The sequence below is a fragment of the Rhinopithecus bieti genome, unplaced genomic scaffold (assembly GCF_001698545.2).
Source record: "Rhinopithecus bieti isolate Rb0 unplaced genomic scaffold, ASM169854v2 scaffold_32047, whole genome shotgun sequence".
NCBI classification, from domain to species: domain Eukaryota; kingdom Metazoa; phylum Chordata; class Mammalia; order Primates; family Cercopithecidae; genus Rhinopithecus; species Rhinopithecus bieti.
In genome coordinates this window covers 1,456,650-1,480,385 of record NW_016814042.1, presented here as the reverse complement: position 1 = coordinate 1,480,385, position 23,736 = coordinate 1,456,650, and the positions used below count along the sequence as shown (strand labels likewise).

The window sequence follows — 23,736 nt, the reverse complement described above, 5'->3', positions numbered from 1 at the left end:
GTGTTGTGTGTCTCAGTTCCCCTGGCTAGGAAAACGGATTCCCTTCCCCCTTGCGCTTCCAGGTGAGGCGATGCCTCGCCCTGCTTCAGCTCTCGCTGCTCAGGCTGCAGCAGCTGACCAGCACCGATTGTCCGGCACTCCCCAGTGAGATGACCCCAGTACCTCAGTTGCAAATGCAGAAATCACCGGTCTTCTGTGTCGCTCGCGCTGGGAGTTGGAGACTGGAGCTCTTCCTATTCGGCCATCTTGCTCCGCCTACTCTTTATTTCTTAATGTGGATGCAAGTTAATGTTTGTCATCCTTTCACTTCAGCCTGAAGGAATTATAATACTCTTTAGTATTGTTCATAACAAAAGTTTGCAAACAACAATTCTGGCCATTTTTCTTTATCTGAAAATGTCTCCATTTCTTCATTGTTTTTGAATAATACTTTGTTGGATATAGAATTCTTAACTGATATGTCTTTTTTGAGAACTTTATATATGCCCTTCCACTGCCTTCTGGCTTTCATGGTTTCTGATGAGAAATTAGCTGTTAATCTTATTAAGGATCCCTTGTAGATGCTGAGTTGCTTTTTGCTTGCTGCTTTCAAGATTCCTATTTGCCCTTGGCTCTGAACAATTTGATTATGATATATCCAGGTGTGAATATCTTTGAGATTACTTTAGCTGCTTATATATGTAAGTTAATGTTTCCATTAAATATGTAAAATTCATGTCCATTATCTAAGTATTCTTTCTTCTTTCTCTCTCTCCCCTATTTCTGGAACTCCCATTTTGTGTATGTTGATACACTTGATGAAGTCCCACAGTTTTGTCAAATTTCTGTGTATATTTCTTCAATAGGTTTTTATTTCTATTTTTCTGACTGCATTATCTCCATTGACTTATATTTAAGCTCATTTATTCCTTCTGTCAACTCAGATCTGCTGTTGAGCTCCTCCACTAAAATTTTCTTTTCAGTTATTGTACTTTTTAACTCCAGAATTTCCATTTGTTTATTTTCTTGTAATCTATCTATTGGTGTTCCCACCCCCCACCCCACCTGCCAGGTATGGCCCATACTTCCTCTGTCTTTGTGTCTCATAATTTTTTGTTGAAAGCCAGGCATTTTAAATAATATTATATGACAACTCTAAAAACTATTTTGCTAGGCTTTATTGTATATTGACACTTAAATCTCTACTCACTTAGCTTTATGGTCAGCTAATGATTGCACTGAGATTTCCTTAAATGCCTTCAACTGATAAGTCTTCTTATATTTGCCAAGGGATTCTGTGTACATGTTGAGGTAATTCCTTTGACATTTTAGCAGTTTACATCTTTGCCTTAGCCTTCATTTTTGGTTTGTGCAGTCTCAATATCAGCCAGAAGAGATTAGGAATATCTCAGGTTTTTTTCCCTAGGTGTATTTACAACTCTGCAAACATGCACATGATTTTATTTTTATTTAGTTTCCTACAGTGAATGTTTCAAAACCTTTTAATACCCTCTATAAGAAGTCTGTTATTTTCTTTTGTTTTGTTTGAGACAGAGTCCTGCTTTGTCACCCAGGACAGAGTGCAGTGGCACAATCTCAGCTCACTGCAACCTCCACCTCCTGGGATCAGGCAATTCTCCTGACTCAGCCTCTCGAGTAGCTGTTATTACAGATGTGAGCCACCATGCTTAGCTACTTTTTTTTTTTTTTTTTTTTTGTGGAGATGAGGTTTCACCATGTTGCCCAGGTTAGTCTTGAACTCCTGGCCTCTAGTGATCCACCTGCCTCAGCTTCCCAATGTGCTGGGATTACAGGCATGAGCCATCATACCCGGCCCTCTCTATAGACTTCTAATTCTCCAGCTTTTTCTTTTGAAGATTTTTATGAGTCTTTTTTTGGCCACATTGTTAACTATAACTCAGATACTTGCAATTTTAAAAAATTACTGCTGATTATTTTTTTTAAATGCCTCAGGAAAAAATTCCACTGAGGAAGCTCCCAGGCCAAATAAAGATAAGCCCTGTAAGTGGGCATTTCCAGGGAACTGCTAGAAAGCTCAAATAGTAACATATTCTGTGAATAAGCATATTTAACAGCTTCAGATCTATTATTTTCTCTCTGGTGGCTGCTAGACTGCTGGTTTTCAGAGCTACTGTTATTGTAAGGCTTCTGATCTTGAAGGCTACTGTTGAACTAAAGAGAGCAGAATGGGAATAGCACTTCTCAAAAATACCATGAAACTTATTATTCTTACCAAGATCTCACGATTTTTCTTAAACAAATACTCCTCATATTGCTTCAAGTCTCTGGTTTATTTCCAGAACTCTGAAGATGTTGATTTTGATAAGTTTTTTGTCAATATTCTCATTGCTTGTGTAGATTAGTGAATATTCAAAGGCCCTAACTCTGCCATTCTGGAAGAATGTCCCTTGTAGTTACTTTTTATAGTTATTTTTCATCTTATTATTAAATGTGTAAAGGTCTCTCAAGATGGTTTAAGACCGTCTCTTTGCAGCAATGCGTTTCTTCATCTCTAACTTGACACTTTTAGTCTGCAAGCCAAAAATCCAAAAATGTTAGAAATATAGATAATTCACAAAAAAATTTTCCATTAACAAATGCCACTGAGTATTTGTGATATCTTTGGTCTATGCAAATGCTATTTTAAAATGGTGTCAGTCTGCTTTCTAGATTAGAAGTCAAAATCCACTTCGCTACCTGTTTTTATATGATTTGCCATACAAAAGCATTGTGTTTCATTTGTGATGAAAGTATAACTGTGGTAAAAGAATACAATATATGCTGATATTATCAAACTTGGCACTTAACACAATATTCCCAATTCATGGTGAAGCCATGGTTAGAAAAATTATAAAATTTTAAAAGAACATCTTAGCACAGCAGAATTTGCAACCAGAGTTTGTTTCTGAGTGACTCACTTGTTAACCAAGAAAGTCATTTACTGATGGCGAGTCAATTAAATTGTGTTTGATTGCAGAAGACCAAAAAATGTATCCAGACAAAATAAAACTGCCTAGCACTATTAACCTTTCAGCAAAAATCATTGCTGGAAGAATTGAAGACATCAGAAGCAATATCAATATCACTTAAAAATAAGGAAAATAGTTGTGAGTGGTTTCCCTCAGCTTTTAATATGTTAACATACATTACTGATACAGCTTAGTTATTGTTTATTCAAGGAGTCAGTGCAGAGTTTGAAGTGCCTAAATGGCCTCTGTGAATAGTTTACATTGCACAACTACCTGTGAAAATATATTCAAAGAAGTTGAGAAAATATTAATTCAGCATAATCTGAAGCAGAATCTGCTAAGATGTAATACACCTGATACAAAAATACATGTGGACCAGAAACAGTCCTAGTTAGACAAATTTACAAAGTTCATAAAATGTAAAATGCATGAAGACTATAGTCCTTATTGTGTTATCCATCAGAAAGTATTTTATGAAGAATATATGAATTTATCATGAGTTATTGAACCAGAAGTGTCAATGGTGAACTTCATTAGCTCTCATAAACTTTGCCATTGTTAGTTCCATAAAGTTTTGTAAGAAATAAAAGCTGAATATCCTGACTTACCCTACCACACATCAGTTTAAGAACTTAACAATAGTAAAGTTTTGTGTGGGTTTTTTTTTTTTTTTTTGAAACAGAGTCTCTCTCTGTCACCCAGGCTGGAGTGTAGTGGCACAATCTCAGCTTACTGTAACCTCTGCCCTCCCCACTGCCCCGGTTCAAGTGAGTCTTCTGCCTCAGACTTCCAAGTAGCTGGGACTACAGGCACTAACCACCACACCCAGATGATTTTTATATTTTTAGTAGAGGTGGGGTTTCACCATGTTGGCCAGGCTGGTCTCAAATGCCTGGCCTTAAGTGATCTGCCTGCCTTGGCCTCCCAAAGTGCTGGGATTGCAAGCATGAGCCACTGTACCTGGGCTTTTGTGTTATTTTTTAAACCTGGATCAAGATTAAAATGTTTCTGAATAAGAAGAACTGTGCTGTCAACCACTATTTCAGAACACTAAATGACTTCAAAACTTATTATTCACTGCAGGTTTCATCATCTCGATTAACAAATTTAAAATTGAAAGTCAAAGCAAAGCTAATATGTGAAACTTATTCTATCATAATTACAATGACAATCATCAATCTTTGAATCACAACTAGTATCATGCTTCTTTATATACTTCACATGCTGTCAAAAGTTAAAATAAAAAATGAGATTAATATTTCCACACAAATCTCTGTAGATATATTTTCTGATCTCAATTTCAGCATTGTCGTTTTAGACCTTGATGCAAGTGCTAAAAAAATTCTGTATTTCAAAGTTTACTTAACAATGCAATTGAGAAGATTCTACCTAAACTTTCATTGCAAGTGATTAATCTGCAGTATAATGACATGCTAAAAGGCAAATATCAAAAGAAGAATCTAATAAAAGTCTATAAATGACTTCTAAGCAATAAATATGCTCAATTATTATAGAATCTTATGCTCTTGGAGCACTATCGGTATGTGATAGTACCTATCTGTGTGAAAATACATTTTCAAAGATAAAATATGTTAAATTTTGTTGGCGTCAACATTAACATATGAACATTTGCAATTAATTTTGATTATAGAGAATATTAACATGAATGCCAATTTTTAAAAATTTCCTTAAAAAATTATTTTGTTTTCATTAGCAGACCATATAATTTAAGAATTTAAATTACTAAACTATATATTTTAAACATCATCAATGAACTATTTATAAAAAGCTTTTTTTCTTTTCTTGTTATGTAAGCAGCTACATGATACCAATTTTAGGCCTCTTGACCTGAAGAGGCTTAAATATTCTATTTTTATTATCTAGCCCTTTGCAAAATAAAATTTGTCAACTCTGTTCTTGATAGTTAAAATGAACAGTATCACATCAGATGTCTGGAAACAATAAAGATTAGATTTATGATAATTTGACAAAGGCAATAATTTTCATTCCAAACTACTAATAAATGTTTTGAGTTTAGATTAATAGGTTGTTGGAAAATTGGGAAAAGTAGGGGTAAATAATACTTTTAAGGAGGAATTGACTCAATTATATAAGCTTAATTTTCCATGGAAACAAAAAATAATAGTACAGCAGATAAAGGAATCAAAGAATAGAATGTGATAATCATTAAGACATCTAAAATTTGGTGTGGTTACTGTTGGACCTTTACCCCTGAAACTCTGAGAAAGAAGGTCTGCTCCTTTGAGATGATCAAACAGAAGAGGTTGGAGGAAAATTTCAGAGAACATGCAGTTTATTTTCTTTTCAAACAGTAAAAGAGCTGAGACATGATTGGGAATTTATTTCAATGGAGTTTTGATATGAAAGAGAAAGAGATCATAGGAAAACATTTTTTTCTTGCAAAATAATCAAGAAACTGATCACCAGGAAGTGAGATATTATTTATATTTGTATTAAGATAGTTTCATACAGATGCCAGTTTATTCTAGTCTATAAAAGACAAGGTTGCTTACCTAAAAAACTTTAACAGTACACAATTTTGCATCTTCCATTTGCTCCACACGATCAGTAAAGAGAGAAATGCATGTGCTTCTTCATGAGTTATAACTAGTGGTGAACCATGAGGTGATTTTGTTCTTGCTATGGGACAACAGCAAAAAGGGTGTGAGTCAAAACTCACTTATCAGCATGCACAGTGGTTCCATTGTGCAGACATTTTGATTAGACATAAGCCAGAATTTTATTGCCAAAAGCTGTGTGTATGTGTATGTTTGGTGTTGATTTTTAAATTGTAGAGAAATTCCCATAAAATTTATAGAATCATTCTCTCTCTCTCTCTCTCTCTGTTTTCTCTCTCCCCAATAAATGGCTGCAACTAAGTAAAAACATTTACAAGGAAATAAATGACTTCCAGTATTTCCCTCTGGAGCTTTAGAATAAGAAGTGAAACATCTAGATAGTTTCTTGGTGCAACAGGTCTTAGCTTCAAGGAATCCAAATATGAATGTGACCAAGAGTCACACATCAGGAAAGCTGAGGACTTAATGACCTTTAGAAACTTCATTTCAAATTAGAAGTGAACAGAGCAGGGTGAATATCCTCCTTCTTACCCCGTTCCATTGTCATTCACCTTTAATTTAAAAAACTAAAGCATAGGAAACATCTAAGTATGAGTGCCCCTGCCTTACTGAGGCTGTCTCATCCTGCACTTCTTATATGGTCCACTAAAAAACCCTGATGCTTACCTTTCATCCCTAGTCACAGCTACACTAATCACATCTTCTTGTTAAAGAACACTGTCCATAACCTTTTCCCTCCCACAAGAGACTCCTAATTTTAACTTTTCATCTTTAATCAAGGCGTGCCTCCTTTTAAAAATAGCCATTGTGTAACACACAGACCGGGAGGACTCCCATGTCGTGAGTGATCCCAAATGGCCTCCATCTCCATTATCTCCATTGCTTCTTGACAGGTTGCTGGTACTAAGTAAAATGTTATAACACTCAGGATGCCTATATTCACAGGCTTTCCTCCAGTGATGGCTTCCAGATGTGAGGAAATTTTTAAAGTCTGTGGTCCTCAACACATCATTGGGTCCTTCCAATGTTTTCAAAAATCCATAATCACCAGCACACTATGTTGACTCCATTTCAACTTTCAGCCACAGAGAAACTAAGCAATATGGATAAGAAGACTTCACAAATAACTTCCCATTTGTAGAGAAAATACATTAAAATATCCACATACCCTGCAATTATTTTAATTTCCTCTGCAGAGTTTGATACCTACCCCCGTATTCCTCTCACACACACATAAACACATGGGCATCTCACACCAGTAACATTTTGATGGGTGCTATTTTTTTCCAGTCCTAATTCCTTTTGGGGGATATTAATGTTAATAATTTTCCAGGCCAAGCCTCCCAACCCACTGCATAAAGAAAGCATTTATGTCATGTTGAACCCTGACCTGAACTCAATCCCATAAAACCTTGGGAAGTGGATCAATACAATGAAAAGGGAAGTAGTTTTCAGATATCTCATGCTCCTACTCCCCATCTCCATACCCCACCAAAATGGAAAAAAGAAAAAAAATACAGTCTTGTGTCTGAAATTTGCATTTGTTTCAGTGATGCGTTTTAGGATTGAAAGTGTCAGAGTAACTGACTTCATTGTTCAGTTCATTGTCCAATGCACAAAGAAAACTGTATGCCACAACTGTCTATGGGAGGGAAGTATTTTTTATTTAGGTCAACCTCTACACTTACTATACAAGTTGATATTTAGAAAGTGTTGGAGAGTGTGGGAAAGAACACCTAAAACTACAACCTTATGCTGAAAAAAATTGGCTGAGGAAATGGCTCCTATGAGGGTTGAGACTTGCCCTGAGCCCGAGGCTTGTCGAGGGCACAGACTCTGACTTTTATTAAAGGAACCTGCTGCTCTGGGTCATGTCTCATTTGTCCTCATGTTATAGAAAATCCCAAATGCAATATCCATGAAATGTGAAGGAATTTAAATGAGGGTTCATCTGTAGAATGGGTGAGAAAGAGGGAAATTGTCTTTTTATCTTTCTCTTTTCATCTGGTAACAATTTATACTCAGAGATGCCTACACAAGTGTTTTCACAGAAAATGCTCTGTGGAAAAGCTGTCAGTTTTTACTCATCAGAAATCAAAGCTTAACAGAGAGAAGTTCAAATATCGGCTCAGATGTGGGTTTATCTAACAGAAACTCTATCCTGGTCTTGCCTCACCTGGGCTGGGGCCACTCTGACCTTGGATCTAACTTCTAAGCTAGAAGATAGAAAAAAAAGCCTTTGTGGAGATTTTAGATTGTAAACATTGAAAACAGAGGCCATGAGTTTGATAGAGCCCATCTGTAAAGCAGCATTTAAAGACAGACAGAACACTCCGCTCACAGCTGATCTGGTTTACCTTAGAACACAGTTTACATTCTCCTACGTAGACTGAAATTAGATTATACTGAATAGAAAGATATCCTGAATTTTCATATACCTCCTTTTAAAAATACCATTTACAGATGTTTTTAAAATCATACCTATTATCTCTACTATTAAAGTTTATAATTTAATAATGACTTCATGAAGGCTCTGTGTATGCAAAGAATCAGGAGAGACCAGGAAGCGGAGAGAGGTTGAAGAATACAGAACCTGTTTATCTTAAAACATTTCAGGGCTATTGGCCACCTAGCTGTCTTCTCTGTCTGCTCTTCCATTAAACCTCAGCAGGACTCATCAATAAACACAGAGGTGTAGAAAGTTTTCTGCACAACGTGGAAGGCTTTCTAGGCATGATATTTCAAGTGTTTTATTCTTTCTTTCCTCCTCTTCCTCCCAGGGAGCTTTTCAAATTAGCACAAAGAAGTATCTCCATTTGGGCAACAGAGTGACCAGTTTTAGCCCTGAAAGTCTCCATGTCCTGGGAAACCCAAGCAAAGCAGAATGGCTGGTAGACAGTGGGTTTATTTCCTCTTCTCAAATGGTTTCCTAAGGTTTTCCCAGGTGGCAAGCAAGGGGGCTTGATGCTTTGGAAGTAACCAGGCTGCTGTCAATGTATGTCACAACCCATGAGATTTCATGGCAGGTCTTTTTAAAATTTTACCCAGTAAAGGAGTAACAGCAAGGATCAACTGGCCAAGCTGAATGCAAGACACAGAGCCTGGTGCCCATTTCACTCCTTGTAGGAAAGGAAGGAGTCACAGAGGCCTTTCTAACAGGGAGGGTGAATTATGTCCCCAGTTGCTTGGTCCTGAAAGTTTCTTGGCACTCACAGGATCTCTTTTCAGTTTGCTCATACACAGGTTCCTGGGGAAATGAACTATATAAAATTATCAATTTTTTTAACCTTAAATTTCCCTCCAAGGTAAAATAAAATGCCTCGTAATGAATAAACAGCAATGAGATGAAATCCAGAAAAATTAAATCATAATGTGGCCATAAAGATTAGGCTCAGATTTTAATATTTGACTACAATATGTGTATAGGTGTGGGAGGGGGTATGTGAGTAGGATCAGGTGGGAAGCACTGATTATATAACCTGCCCTTACATTCCCCAATTTTAGGTGATTTTTTCCCCCATAACATGCAGAAGTCATCAGAATTGACAATAAATGAGTATTTCCAAGTCAGGTGTAAACTGAATAACCTTGCTATATTATATATAAAATCATTGGAGAGAGGGCAGATGCAGCCTTTGATATACAAAAATCTCAGAACCATCAAAGGCATCCTGAGACATAGGATTTTTTTCTAGAATTTTGGCGAGAACTTGACTATTATATTCAAGAGACAGTCACAATGGAGTTTTCAAAAGATTGAACCAAGAAAGCCACTCAGACTGCTGGACACACAAATGCTCTTCCCTCCTTCTCTCTATGCTAGAACTTCATGAAAGTTGTTATTTCTGTAAAACTCAAATCTTGCCCCAAAAATATATTACTCTGCATCCAGGCCAGAAAACTCTCTCTTAAGAATTTATAAGCCATCTGTAGGGTTTTAAGGAAATTTCAAGTAGAATGGTCATAAGCCAGGATTTCCTAACATAGCCGAAAATGAGGTCTACAAAAGAAAAAAAAAGGAATTGTAGAAGCTTTTTGAACTTTCTAATAAATATTGTGAACAGTGGAAGATCTCATTTTTTTGGCAGATCACCTTCAAGAATCATCTGAGTCAAATCCGTAAGTTGGAGAAAATAATGATAACAAATTTACATTCTTGGAAACCATGCCTCCTGACCTAGCACAATGAAACCTAGTCCACCTTCTTAATAGAAGTTTTCTTACATGGTTTGGTCTGTCTTTCATCAGGTGCCACCATTGGCAACCAAAGGCACAGGGTTTATTTATTTTTTCCTTTAACTGATAGGATTTATACAGGATAAGTTGCTAGGAACATGAGAGAATATAAGTTCTATTCAGAATGGTCACAGAAAACAGAGCTGCCTTTCCCTGCTGGAACATGTTCAAGTGACACGTTCTGTTCATGAGGCAACACATTCTGCTCATGAGACACAGTCTTCATGCATATCAAAGCAATCCAAAGAAAAGCAGTCATCAGAAAGGAACGCTGATTTGCGTGCTGCTCTACACAGCCACAAGTGGACAGGCTGCAAAAACTGTTCTTATCCAGCAGCTTCCAAAGCTGAAAGCTGGAGATGGGACTCAGATATTTCAAGGTTCATTGCTTCCTGGATGCTCCCAGGTGGAAATACAACACACTGTTGCTTGGGCAGTAAGAAGCAAGATATGTGACCAAGGGAACCAACCCCACCATTATCCCAAACACATCCTGCTGAAGGCCACCCGGTAAAACTCCCACCACATTTCTTGCCAGCCTCTCCTATATACAAAGCCCCCTCGACCTTGGTCAGGCTTTGACAGGTCTTTTTTTGACCTGAATGGTACCCCGTGGCTACCTTTTCCTCCTATAGCATAACCTTTATGGTCTATTCCTTGCTTCCAATTTCTAAGACTGCTGGTGCTGAACATTCTCATAGATGATTTATTAGTCTCTTTAGGAGAGTATGTTTCTGTGAGGATCATGACATTTGCAAAGCATATGGCAGAAGGGAGCTTCAGTTAAGGGATGGTGATGTAAATTGCATTCGGTTTTGCTTTGGCAAGGACACCAGATGGATGCCTTTATGATGAAGTGGGTTTCCTCCAGAATTTTTTAAATATCGGTCTCCAACAGGTGTTTCCTTTAAGGCATGTCTGTTTTCATAACATTAGAATGAAGAAAATGTTGTCTGTGACAGCTTGTATACATATATCACACTTTTATTATGATAAAAATGTACAGTGATTGATTCCCTATTCTGAGTCATGTTAAAATGTGCTTGGGAGAAGATCATCTTAAATTTGCCAAAATGGCATTTAATTACCAGACCAAAGACTCTTCATTTATCATGAAGGTGGAGAGGGTGGAGAAGGAGGGGAAGTAGAGAAAAGCTGAAGAAAGTGACCAGAAGGAAAGTAGTAGTAGCAGCTGTAGACTTGAGTGCTGAGGGCAGACAGCAGGGAATCACCTCCTAAAAGGCAACATAGCTATTACCAAATTGTTCTCAAAGAGTCCCTGAAAGACAATCACTACCACCTTGGTCATGATATGTAAACACATGTTCTGAGGAATCCTAGGGAGAGTATCTAGGAAGCGACTCAGAGAGAGAAAGAGATTCTATGGATGAATAATATCATTCATCAATTCTCCAAATCCTGATGAAAATCAAGACCAGATTCAGGTATTAGCTGTGTTTGCTGGTGAGTCCCATTAAGAAGTTTGTCATAAGGCTGTCATCAGGGTCCTGTCTGGTGCAATTAAGACAGCCTGTGGGGCTTTTGGAATGTGGTGTTGGAGCTCATGGCTTATAGGTATTTAAATTGCTGAAAGACATGTTAATTTGAATGAACAGGGTAACCCATTTTGGTCAAGCTGACCTTGAAGCCTCTATGTTACGTCGTCTAACTAGGCAAATGATTAGAATTCACTAAACCCACTAAGTTTATAGGTAGTTCTTAAGTGCAAGAGGAGATTAAGGATTGCATCAAGACCTTGGCCACTCTTGTTAGGAATTATCCTCTCTGACTTTCCAAACCTGTTTCTAGCATCCCATTCCCCCTATCCTGGCTTCTCCTTCTAGGTCCTCTCTGTCCTATTACTTTAAAGTTTGACACTTCAGTCTAAGTTGGAGTAAGTTCTTTTGTCTGAAAAAAAAAAATAAGGTGTAAGATATCAATTTAGAATCTAGCCTGCTTGAGGAAAGCAAAATTGCTTGTCATTATGTTGAGGTCTGAGTTTGGGGGCTAGACGTTGAATAATAAACTGTATTAATTCACAAGGAAACCCCATAACCCTGCAGCATGAAGGGGAATAGATTGTATTTCTCCCAAGATGTAGAGTAAAATTGCATGGGAGAACATTGTTATCAGTTACCTCTGAGATGAACAGGACTGAATCTGTAATGTGACACACAGTACAGTATATGCCAAAAGACTTTAGGAGACAATAACAGATACTTTTAAATAAATAAAATAAGTAAGCATGTGAGTAAATAGTAAAAGCTTTTGTGGTCAGATAAGTTGTGAAACACTGGGTTATACAATTTTTAAAGGATTTCTATATTGCAGAAATCCTTTTATATGCTGTTGTCAGAACCTTTCACAGGCCAAAGTGCACTGTGACTACGTTATTCTGTCACACTGCTAATATTTGAGACTGAGTAATTTATAAAGGAAACAGTTTTGGTTGACTCACAGTTTACCATGGCTGGGGAGGTCTCAAGAAACTTACCATCATGGCGGAAGGGGAAGCAAGGAAGTCCTTTTTCACATGGTGGCAGGAAGAAGTGCAAAGTGAATTTTGGGAGAAGCCCCTTATAAAACCATCAGATCTCTAAGAACTCACTCACTATCGTAAGACCAGCATGAGGGTAACCATCCCATGATTCAATTACCTCCTACTGGGTCCCTCCCCTGACACATGGGGATTATGGGAACTACTGTTCAAGATGAGATTTGGGTGGGGACACAGCCAGACCATATCAGTGACTGTCAAAGAGGGGCCATTGCTCTCAAACTCTGATTACTTCTAGGATGTCTCCAGCTACTAATATACCATGGAACATGTGTTTTGCAAAAGGAATTGGTGTTAGAATGGGATGGACTTATGCCCTGATAACAGCTATGAAATCTCAGTGGCTGAGCACAAGAAAGGTTTATTTCTTGTTCACATTACATGTCCAGCATAGGCCAAGCAGGCCAGGGCACTCAGCTCAAGGTGCCCACTGGAGCAGCCAGGCTAGGAGAGACCCTGAGAACTTCATCTGAGAGCTTCTCACTGCCTGACCCATCTCTTCTCACATTTCATTGGACAGAGCTAGTCACATGGCCCCACCTACCTGTCCCTATACTCAGGAAGGAAAGCAGCTGGATATGGTAAGGTTGGTAACCTCAACTTCAGCACTCTATTCAAATGCCAGTTTTGCACTTTGTTAGCTCTTTGACTTTTATGCATAAAATAAGGGCGGGTAGTCTTTAAAGTTTCTGCCAGAGACAGAAATGTTTACTGAACAATTTAAGTTACTTCCCATGTTCTCCAGACCTCTTAAAGTCAGCAGGAGCCATGTGACTAATTCTGGCCAATGAGATGTGAGGAGAAATGAAGCGAGTCACCCTGGGCCAAAGCAGTTAGAGGCCTAGACTTGGTTCTCCAGTTCCTTTTTCCTCCCCTGCCTGGTGACTGAGGAGTATGCATGTTCCAGATGTTGAGGCCATAAGATGGTAGAGCCTCTGTCCCCCAGGTTCTGGCTGGCTGTGTGGAGCAGAGACATCTTTTCACCTGAGTAAAATATATAATATAGGTGAGAAGAAGTAAGTTGTGTTGTGTTAGGCCCTGGGGATGTTGAGGTTGTTTCTGCAGTGTAAGCCTAGATTTTCCTGGCTGATATAGGCCTTTCTAATCCTCGATTTTCTGTAATTTGACAAGGGTTTTCTTATTCTCTCACAAGCAAATATGCATTCCTTAGGATGAGAGTGGGATTTTTCAAAAGAACATCCAACCCTGTCATGGATTGAATATATTATGAAACAAACGTGTGTCTAACTGCAGTGTGGGGTGACCACGGGGATGGCATTGCCAAGACTTAGATCACGATCAAAGCAAAGTCTAGGCAAATGCAGACCAGTGATGAAAGCTTTAAAGAATGCAAAAAGTATTTACTAAATCAGAATGCTTCAACAGGGACCCATTCGGAAAAATATATGGAAAGGAAACAGGAGGAAAATATGCTAAGGAGAGAAATATCATCCATGATTGAATCTCTCACAGCTATGTAAATTCCATATTCAGGTGCCCAAAACACTGCTCATGATATCTACCAAAGAATAACAGTATCGTACAGTATCAAAATTAAAAGCAGAAATAACTATCTTCAAGGTACATATAATCTAAGGCAAAAAAAAAAAAAAAAAAAAAATCCCGACGTGGCTTTTGCCCAAAGTGTGTCTTCAGCTATGATACAGTCTGGGCTCTTTGTGCTCTTCACATCTAAGCCTTTATTCTAGAGTCTTACAGACCTGTGGTCATTCTACTTATGCTATTCTCCTCTTTGATCTCAAAGCTCTGATGAGTTTTACATCTCGGCTTTCTTACAGAGGAGCTCCAAATAGTCTCAAACTAACTCTCCATTCTTCCTATTTAGGACTTTTCAACATGATGTAGAACAAGATTCTGACCAGCTTGATAGCAGTGGGATGTTTCACTGGTGCAAACCAAGCTCTTTGGACAAGGTGACTCTGGTAGGTGATCTTGCATCATCAAATCTCAAATAAGATAAAGCATTTATTAGGGTAAATGATGTTCCTATGTTAGTCATAAGCACCTGTCACTTTTCTTTGTAAACTATGAATTTGTCAAAAAAAGAAAAAAAAAATCCGTATCCCTCACCAGCCATGTGAATAATATACAAAGTAACACATGAGGCATTTGACAAAGCCTACATGAGTAATATGCTGGAATTTCAAACAATTATATGTCTTCAACTATTTCCTCTCTCCTTTAACAGTTTAGCTGACTCAGTTATTCAGAATAATGTTTTCCTGAAGTTTTGCTGTTTTCCTAGTAAATCTAATTAATTTAAATGCACCAGGGAAACCTACTGTTTACAAGGACTCTGCAGTCTTTTTTCTTTTTTCTTTTTTTTTTTAAGTAAATAAGAATTTTTCTAATGTATTGGTTTTGAAATTTGGATTTTCTGTAGTGGTTTTTCTTAAAGTTGGCTCTACTTAGATTTAACACATTAGCCACAAATATGCCTCCTAAACACTTCATACAACCAGGGTGAATCTTTGTAGATATTACAGTCATGTCCTTGTCTCTCTTCTCAAAGAGACAAACTAACTCAACTCACAGAAATACCTGCAACTAAGATGGAAAAAGTCTTGTATCCTAACCCAGGGTCTGGCACCTGCTTTCTAGATGCCCACCTACTGTAATTTTCTGGAGTTGGAAATTCAAGTATAATCTTAGTGGTTTACCTTACAAGTAGTAGCTGATAAATTTAACTAATAAAAATGATTGTTTGCATGCTGTATGAACCCTACATATATTTTTATATATGACTAATTGATACTTATATATATTTTCTTGCTTTCCAAAAGTAGTTTAGTTCACTTTTTTGATAAATGCACACATGCATACATACACATCTTTGTGGCTCAGTGCCAATGTCCTGACAGAATATATTTCAACTTTTGTAAAAGCATGATCCATCATTTGATCAGAAACACAAAACTGTCAGAGCTGTCATACCAACTGGAAGACTACTAGGGTTGCTGAAACTCACCATTTTAGCAATTATGTCTTATTCTGAACTATACAAAATAAACATCCGTTGAGCAGGAAGACAAACATATTTTCAGTGGGAGGCAAATCTTTAGAAAGGTTAGGAAGTTGGTTGCAGATTGAGACATTTGAGACCAAAGGATGGAAATAGCAGAAGTTTTATTAGATCATATTTATTAAGAATGCAGACAGGTTGCCATGATTGATATTTCCCTTATGATACTTGATATGGAATATAGTTCAGAATACCAACTGAGTCTTTTGTTAACTTTAGGATGCCTTTTAGTTTTAAAAATGCTAAGAAATTTGAAATGTGTGCCCCTAGGAAAGAAATATCTGGACTGCAAAATTTGAGGAGCCTTTAAACTTGGTTTCATCTGCAAAAGGGTCAAGTAGAAATGATCAATTTAAGTTACTTTGAACAAATAGGACATCCTCCCCTTCCTCCAATAGCCACCATCTTTCTTAATCAGGAGACAGTTTTGTGCCACAGTTTCTTGGAGAAATTGCCTCTCTAGCTGTGCCCATTAATGCACTCTGCCATGTATCTTGTTTCTAATTGTTTAGTTCTACTCAGAAGAGCAATTGTTGGACTTTAGACATGTTACATTAAATACAGTTAGAGGCTTCAATATTCAAGTTAAAACTAATCGGATTAGCTAGAGACAATTATTTAATAGATTTGGTTAAGATTCATATCACTCTAGGAAGGCTCTCCAGGCAAGTAGCTTTATTTCCCCTCGCAGGGAGATCCCTCTTGGAAGGAGGGTACAGTACAGTATTCCCAGTATATGCTAATTTGGTAAACTTTTAATTGTTGAAATGTCAGATGCCACTTGTTTATCCTTTTAAATTTCATCAATGCCTGTTTCATAGAAGATTGCCATTTAACCGAGCAAAGAACTGGCATAAAGAAGAATGATATATCCATTTGAAGTATTCTGAGTCTTTGTGTGTCTAGGAATGTAGAAAATGCTCATGCTGAAATTTAAATACACTTAACTTACTCTGTACCAGCTTCTAAGTGTCCTCCTTTGAAAATATAGAAATTCAATAACTTTTAAATTTGATTGATAGTTATTGAACAACTTTTAGTGAATTAAGAAATAAACACTTTCAATATATTATGTCCTACAACAAAATTAACTCTTTGTTTTTTTTTTTCCATTTTATACACAAAGAAATTGAGAACCAGAGAAGTTAAGTAATTTGCTCAGTCATATATCTAACAATAGAACCAGAATACAAAATCATGTCTTCTGACTCCGAGTCCAGGGTTCTCTCTGTCACATCTCAGTGCTCTTAAGAGGAGACATTAGCCGTACTCTGAAAGAAACCACACACAGGCTTAAGATAAGTTTCCCACAGGAATATCATTCTTTAAAAGTTACATTTATTGTTTTTATGGGTCTCTGTAACTGTGGGAGAAACCTAAATATATTCCTTACATATTGTTTTGTTTTCAACTTAGAGACACAGGGATAATGTTAACAATTGGCAATGCTGATAGTAGTATGAGACATATTCAAATGTTTGAGATCAAATGAAATTTTTTTATTATACTTTAAGTTCTAGGGTACATGTGCACAACGTGCAGGTTTGTTACATATGTACACATGTGCCATGTTGGTGTGCTGCACCCATTAACTCTTCATTTACATTAGGTATATCTCCTAATGCTATCCCTCACCACTCCCCCAACCCCATGACATGGATGAAGCTGGAAACCATGATTCTGAGCAAACTATCACAAGGACAGAAAATCAAACACCGCATGTTCTCACTCATAGGTGGGACTTGAACAATGAGAACACTTGGACGCAGGATGAGAAAATGAAATTTTTATAATATTTCTTTTTCTTTTATGCATTTTGTTTGATGAATTTCCTTGCTGCAGGAGTCTATAGAAACAGTTCAGTGTATTCAACTGAACCATATGAAATTGCCACTGTTCAACCATTTTTGACCCATAAAAAGGCAAATTCATATGGTTCAAATTAATGAATGAAAACCCACTGAATACTGCAATATGTTATACAGCTTGCTGTATAACACTAAAAGACATAATTTAACATTTAATTTGGATTGTCTTATGTTTTCACCGAATTTTACTGTGGTACATACAAGGCTAAAATATGTAATAAAATCAAGAAATATTTTCTCCATTTGGTCCAATGATTTCACACCCTGAAGAATGATGCTAATCTGAGTTTTAGTTGATACACTCCAAGCTAATAGAAAACTAAAAAGAGAGTGAAATAAAAAAGAAATTCCACAAAAAAAGTAAAAGGTGTAATTGCACCACTTACGCATGAGTTCTGTTTTTTATAAACAATTTGCAAAATTCTATTCACCTTATGAAAGTAGGGCTGTGGATGTACCTAGAAGAATTGGGAGGAGGACGGCAGTCCATTTGGAGGGATTCTCATCTTGTTTATAAAAATGACCAGACTCTGGAATCCTTATCCTTAGGAACGAACTCGCAAGTCAAAACATAAGTTTCGGAACCACATTGTAGCATGTGTATTTGGAGATGCCCATTCAGCCCTGATAGGGCTTCGGAACTTTGTAATGCCCTTGAGAGCCAGCAACTATACCAGGAATGAGCTGAAGGACATAGTGTTCGTTGGGTCTCTGGACTATCTACAGAGAGAATGGCGATTTCTCCAGAATTTTCCCCAGATATACATTCTGCCTGTAAGTATCATATAAGGAATAGTTAATAATTATAAGGATTTCAATATTAATGGGACTAGAATTAATAATGATAATGATATTGCAGTTCTACAGTGCTTGCCAGATGCCAGAAACTGTTCTAAATATTTTCCCTATATTAATTCATTTAATCTCAAAACCACCCTATGGGTAGATGTTAAATTTATTGAACTTTAAGCATAGGAAGAGTAAGTAACTTGACCAAGATTGCACAGCCAGTAAGTAAGTAACAAAATTAGGATTTAAATCCAGATGTTGTGGCTCTTGAGTTAATGCTTGAATCACCATGTTTTATGGTCTTTGTACAAATAAGAATTTCTCTGCATTTCTGAGTCTGATTATAATTTAATGGTTACACCTAAGCTAATACTGGCCAGCCTTTGTGCTCTAACATTTTCATCTTTTCTGGAGACATTTTATATGAACCATATAATGCCACATGGTCCCTGACAGCTGTATGGAGGGATTTTGCTTATGTGGTATTGTGGTTGCAACTATATTTTCCCAGAACATGCGTATATCTATGTCCCACTCTATGCCACCATTTCACTGGTTGAGGAGTCCATTATGTGCACTGTGAAATGCACCAAAGCATTTCATTTTCATGAGATATGCACCAAAGCATTTTCATAATGCTGGCAACATATTTGAAAGTAATGGCAAAAACCATGGTTACTTTTGCACCAATCTAATGTAAGGAATATTTTCAAATTTCAAAATAATTCTCTCAAGAAGCAAATTGCATTTGCTTTTTAAAAAAGCCACTGTAAAGTTCCCTGTACTACCTCTCCTGCTTAAGTCCATTGAAAGGCAGAAAAAAAAAGAGCAAATCTGATCCAGCTAGTGTTAGGAATTACTACTATATTGGACTCCAACCTACTGGAAGACAGTACCAGATCGATCTCTGTTTTCCCACCAAAGAAAGAAGCAACTGCCACCTTGCTAGTTAACCCAGAGAGTACAAGTAGGGCCAGCTGTTTGTACTAGCAATATTGTGAGGATGCACGTTTTGCCTCTAGATCCATAACCTCTCTTTTCTCTGAGTTTTTTTCCTCATCGCTGTTACCCTGACCCTACTCTCTTCTTCCACCTGAGTCAGTGGCGTGGACTTATGTTCCTCCCTCCCCACTCTCCTCTGTCTCATCCAAACTTGCTTTCAGGAAAGAATCTATGAAACTTATTCACACTAAAATATTAATGTTTGATAAGGTTAAATGTATCAGATATGAGGTAACTAAGTTTTAAAATCAAATCAGTGAAGGTTGGAGCTCAATGCTGAAAAATTACATCACTTGAGCCATGATATAGCATCCCTCCATCAGACAAGTGCCTCCTCTCTCTGTTTTCCTCTCATTAGGGATGTGCACTTTATTCTGCAGACCTCCATGCGGCCAACATAGAGCAATGCTCCATGTGTGTTGTCTTGTCCCCCGCATCCAAGCCATCAAGCAGCCAGACTTTGGTAGACACAGAAGCCATCCTGGCGACCCTCACCATCGGATCTTTGCAAATTGACTCCTTCTCTGACTCATCACCCTCAGTGTCAGGTGAGAACAGCACCCCTGAGAAGAAGCTAGGACATATGGAAAAAGAAAAGAGAATTAACTCCTCTTTGAAGTATTTTAATTATGGGGAGCAGGAGGGTGGGCCAAATGTCCTCTGAGGTCCCTTCCAATCCTGAGAATCCTATAGTAGAAATAGCCCACAGTTCAGGGCTCTGGAATTCTAAGTCAAATGGATAATGGTATGCATCTTCTAAATGGAATGCACTTAACACAGGTTTTTTATTTTTTCATTTTTAAGGAAAAAACACAATTTTGAAATGTTATCATTTTGTTGTTAGTGAACATAGCATGTGGGATATTATTTTAATTAATGAGGTACTACTATAGTTATTATTATTATGAAATTCTCGTTGGATCTTATAGATCTAATGCAATCAAGTTAAAATTGTTAGTTTTGTGGTTGAGAGAATGAACCATGATTCTCTTTTCCTTTTTGAGATGGTTTCAGTATATGAATTTTAGAAGACTAAGATCTTTTGTAACATCTATAGACTAAAACTGTCATACTTCAACTTCAGACTAGAAGGAGATGGTGAGGGAAATGCAAGGGTCTTTCCAGGATGGGGATCGTGTCTTTTTTCCCTTTGTATTTCTCTCAGTGCCTATTGCAATTACTGTCACTTGGTTGATGTTTAACAAATACTCGTTGAATTGCAGCAAATGAGCCTGTGACACCTGAGGTGCTTCTGCACATTTCACTGTGCCCAAAATGTGCCTATGGTCAATCCCCGTGACAAAATTGTGATTTTCCTTCTTCCTCAAAATGGGAAAAAGCTTATACATTAGTCTATTTCTAAAAATTGACTACCATCCCCTCAACCTAATCTAAAAGTACTGTTACTAAAGAATTTTCTGTATCTAAAACAGATTTCCAATTCAAGAAATAAAAGTAAGTCATGATTGGAATCCCTTGGATCCAGCTATGTTCCTTGGGGACAATTGATTCTCTGTATCAAGATCAGATACTCAATCCTTGGGCCATGCAACCTCTGACCACAGCTGTCCCACTTTGCATGGCACTTGAAGAAGTTAGCATTGAAGGCATTGCAAGGCTTTTCATGATAATGACTATGGATAAAAATGTTCATGATTCAAACTGGGAAACCAAAAGTCTCTCTCTGACTCTTAGACACTGTTGCTATGCAAGAAAATATAAGGTTATTGGCACAAAGGAATAAAACAGTAATCTAATCTTTGGTGGGCAAACTGAGCTAGCTGTTAGACAGACCTTCACTAAGCAACCAATCCCAACCCAGAGACCAGGGTTTCAGGGTGTTTTCCAAAGCAGAGCTAATAACAAGGCACTTCATGAATATCAAAGTGCCATGAGCAGCCAGACTCAGGAGGGGTGAGCCCTACCTCTGCTGAGCAAATCTAAAGTTCCATAAAAGTGCTGTTTTGTTCTGCCATAGGAATCCTTAGCTTAGCAATTAGGGACACTCCTTGGATTCACTCATTTGTGTGTGTGTGTGTGTGTGTGTGTGTGTGTGTGTGTGCATGCTGGTAACTGTCCATAATTGGACAAAGAACAAGTATTCACTTTAAAAGCAGTATAGGCAGGGTGCGGTGGCTCACGCCTGTAATCCCAGCACATTGGAAGGCCGAGGCGGGGGGATCACGAGGTCAGGAGATTGAGACCATCTTGACCAACATGGTGAAACCCTGTCTCTACTAAAAATACAAAAATTAGCTTGGTGTGGTGGCTCTTGCCTGTAATCCCAGCAACTCGGGAGGCTGAGGCATGAGAATTGCTTGAACTCAGGAGACAGAAGCTGTAGCGAGCCGAGATCGTGCCACTGAACTCCAGTCTGGTGACAGAGAAAAAAAAAAAAAAATGTTTATAAATCCATATACAATGAAAATGTATGCACAATATAAGCCCAGGGTAACTGACAACACCATAAGTCATTTAGTTGATGGTCTAGGTGAATAGTTCTTCCTGTTATTACTATTATTGAAATTTCACCTTCTTTAGGGACTAGAAAAAACATAAACCTATTATTTTAATTTTAGTTTCCTTTATATCTAGTGATTTTCCTACTTTATTCATTAAATCAACAAAAAAAATATTGATTTTTTATGATATGTCGGGTACTCTGTCACAGGCAAGAAGGTTGCCCTTAAAGGAGAAGCTGACTGGTTTTGGGGGAAGGAGGTTGAGGAAAGAAAGAAAAAAACTTGGAAAGGCAAAGAGAAAAGAAATGGAAGGAATGTCAAAGTATTTGAGTCATTATGAGTATGAGTGTGCTTAAGCAAAAAGATGAAAAGAAAAGGTTAGAGAAGAATGTGCTAAGTTGGGCTTGTTTATGGGATCATACCCATTTGTGTGATGGGGAAACATAGATCCAGATGGGCTCTAAGGACCCACCTAATGAAGCGCTTATCTGGCACTGTCACATCGGTGAGGTCACATTTTAAGAACATTTTGAGGCAACCTATGAATAGCAAAGGGCTGTTACCCAGAATCTTCCCCAACTACTCTGGCATCATAAGTCTCTATTTGGAGTTTGTATTAATAATGTAGAAATTCCCAATCTTCACAGAAGCCTGTTTGGCTTTCTTAATCATTCTTCTCATTCCATAATAATACTCCTCTTCCACCATACGTAAGAGGTAGAACCAGGAATACACTCCCCCAAGAACTGAAATTATAAAGTATTGTGAGATTCTACCAGGAGGCAGAAAGCATCGTCCACAATGAGCACTAAAATAAGATTTGCTGGTAGGTAGTTTTCTATCACTTTCACTCGGGGATAGAGTGTTTCTCAACCAGTGGCAATTTGTCTCCTGAGGTCACCTTACAATGTCTGGAGGCAGTTTTAATTTTCACCACTGTGGGAATGCTATCACCATCTAGTGGGTGGAAGTCAAAGATGCTGCTAAACATCTTTCAATACAGCCTCACACAATTAGAAAATGTCAACAGTACCAGGTGGAGAAACTCTGCCCTAACCTATCTGGTGACCCCTTTGAGGGATCAGTGGGCGTTTCCACATCTTCATAGTCATGATAAACATAAATGTGAAGCCAAGCTAGGACCACCAAGGCTATTCCTTGCAGAAATTCACCCAGGGAAATTGGATGGGGCAGGGAGGTTTGGGGGAGCAGCAGAGTGAGGACTTTCTGAAGGATCAGTGAGAATGCCAGGCCTCCTGGACATCTCCATGGGAAATTTTAGGTTTTTCCGTAATACTCTAATTACTGCCCTGTCACATCACAAGGAGAACAGGCTGGCAAACCTAGGTACTGAACTAAATAATCTGTGGCATAATCTAAACATACAACGGTAATTAAGCCTGACAACTTAATATGCTACTGAAATTTAAATGTACAGAAGTAATCTACAATTAAGCAATCTTTTGTAATAGCACCCTGCCAGGCTGGAAGATTTCAGGTATAATACTGTGTACTATTAGGTAGCAAAAATATTGACATTAGTAAAATGTACCCAGGCTATGATATGACACATTCAAATTAACCATTGCTAGAAAAGGAGATGGAGTTAAGGTGGAAATTCAGTTGCTGTCCTTCAGGCGGCATCAGAAACAGATTTTCATACAGCTGCTTCAGCTGATGTGAATGTGTCTGTACCCAATTAGAACACTGGATTCTAAACATCAGGATATTTCAAGTCCTTTATTAGCAGAGAAATGGAATCAGAAAGTGGGATTCAAAGGGGGATTTCCCCATACAGAGGTTTCCCCTTTGTAGAAAACTGATTTCAATATTTTATTGAAAATTCCAGTCAAACCTTGTAAAAAAGGGTATGGGCTTTGAAGTTGGTACTGGTCAGGCTGTGAAGACTCCTCCATTATTTACAAGCCATGTGATCTTGGGCGTGGTATGTAAATCCTGGTGGCAGTTTTCTCATCGTCAAAGGTGATCTCACTATGGTTAACTCACAGAGTACATGTAATAATCATGTATTTTTTTTTTATTTTATTTTTTGCAAGTGATTTAACACAGAAACTTTATTATTGAAATTATTCTCATTACAGCATATAAAATAGCCAACGCCTAATCATGCCTAAAGGAGAAAACAATAATCCTGTAAAACACTATGATAAGAGGTTTTCCTTTATTTGACAAAGTCACTCTTTTTCTTT

At 37.6% G+C, this 23,736-nt stretch overlaps 1 protein-coding gene across 1 annotated transcript in view; it reads left to right on the top strand.

Moving 5' to 3' along the window:
• Nucleotides 1–23,736, top strand: part of KCNU1 (potassium calcium-activated channel subfamily U member 1) — a 166,533-nt gene that overhangs the window by 119,292 nt on the left and 23,505 nt on the right. The window contains exons 20-22 of the mRNA XM_017849394.1: nucleotides 14,209–14,305; nucleotides 17,823–18,047; nucleotides 19,423–19,612. Coding sequence (XP_017704883.1) covers nucleotides 14,209–14,305; nucleotides 17,823–18,047; nucleotides 19,423–19,612 — 512 coding nt within the window. The remainder of the gene's footprint in view (nucleotides 1–14,208; nucleotides 14,306–17,822; nucleotides 18,048–19,422; nucleotides 19,613–23,736) is intronic.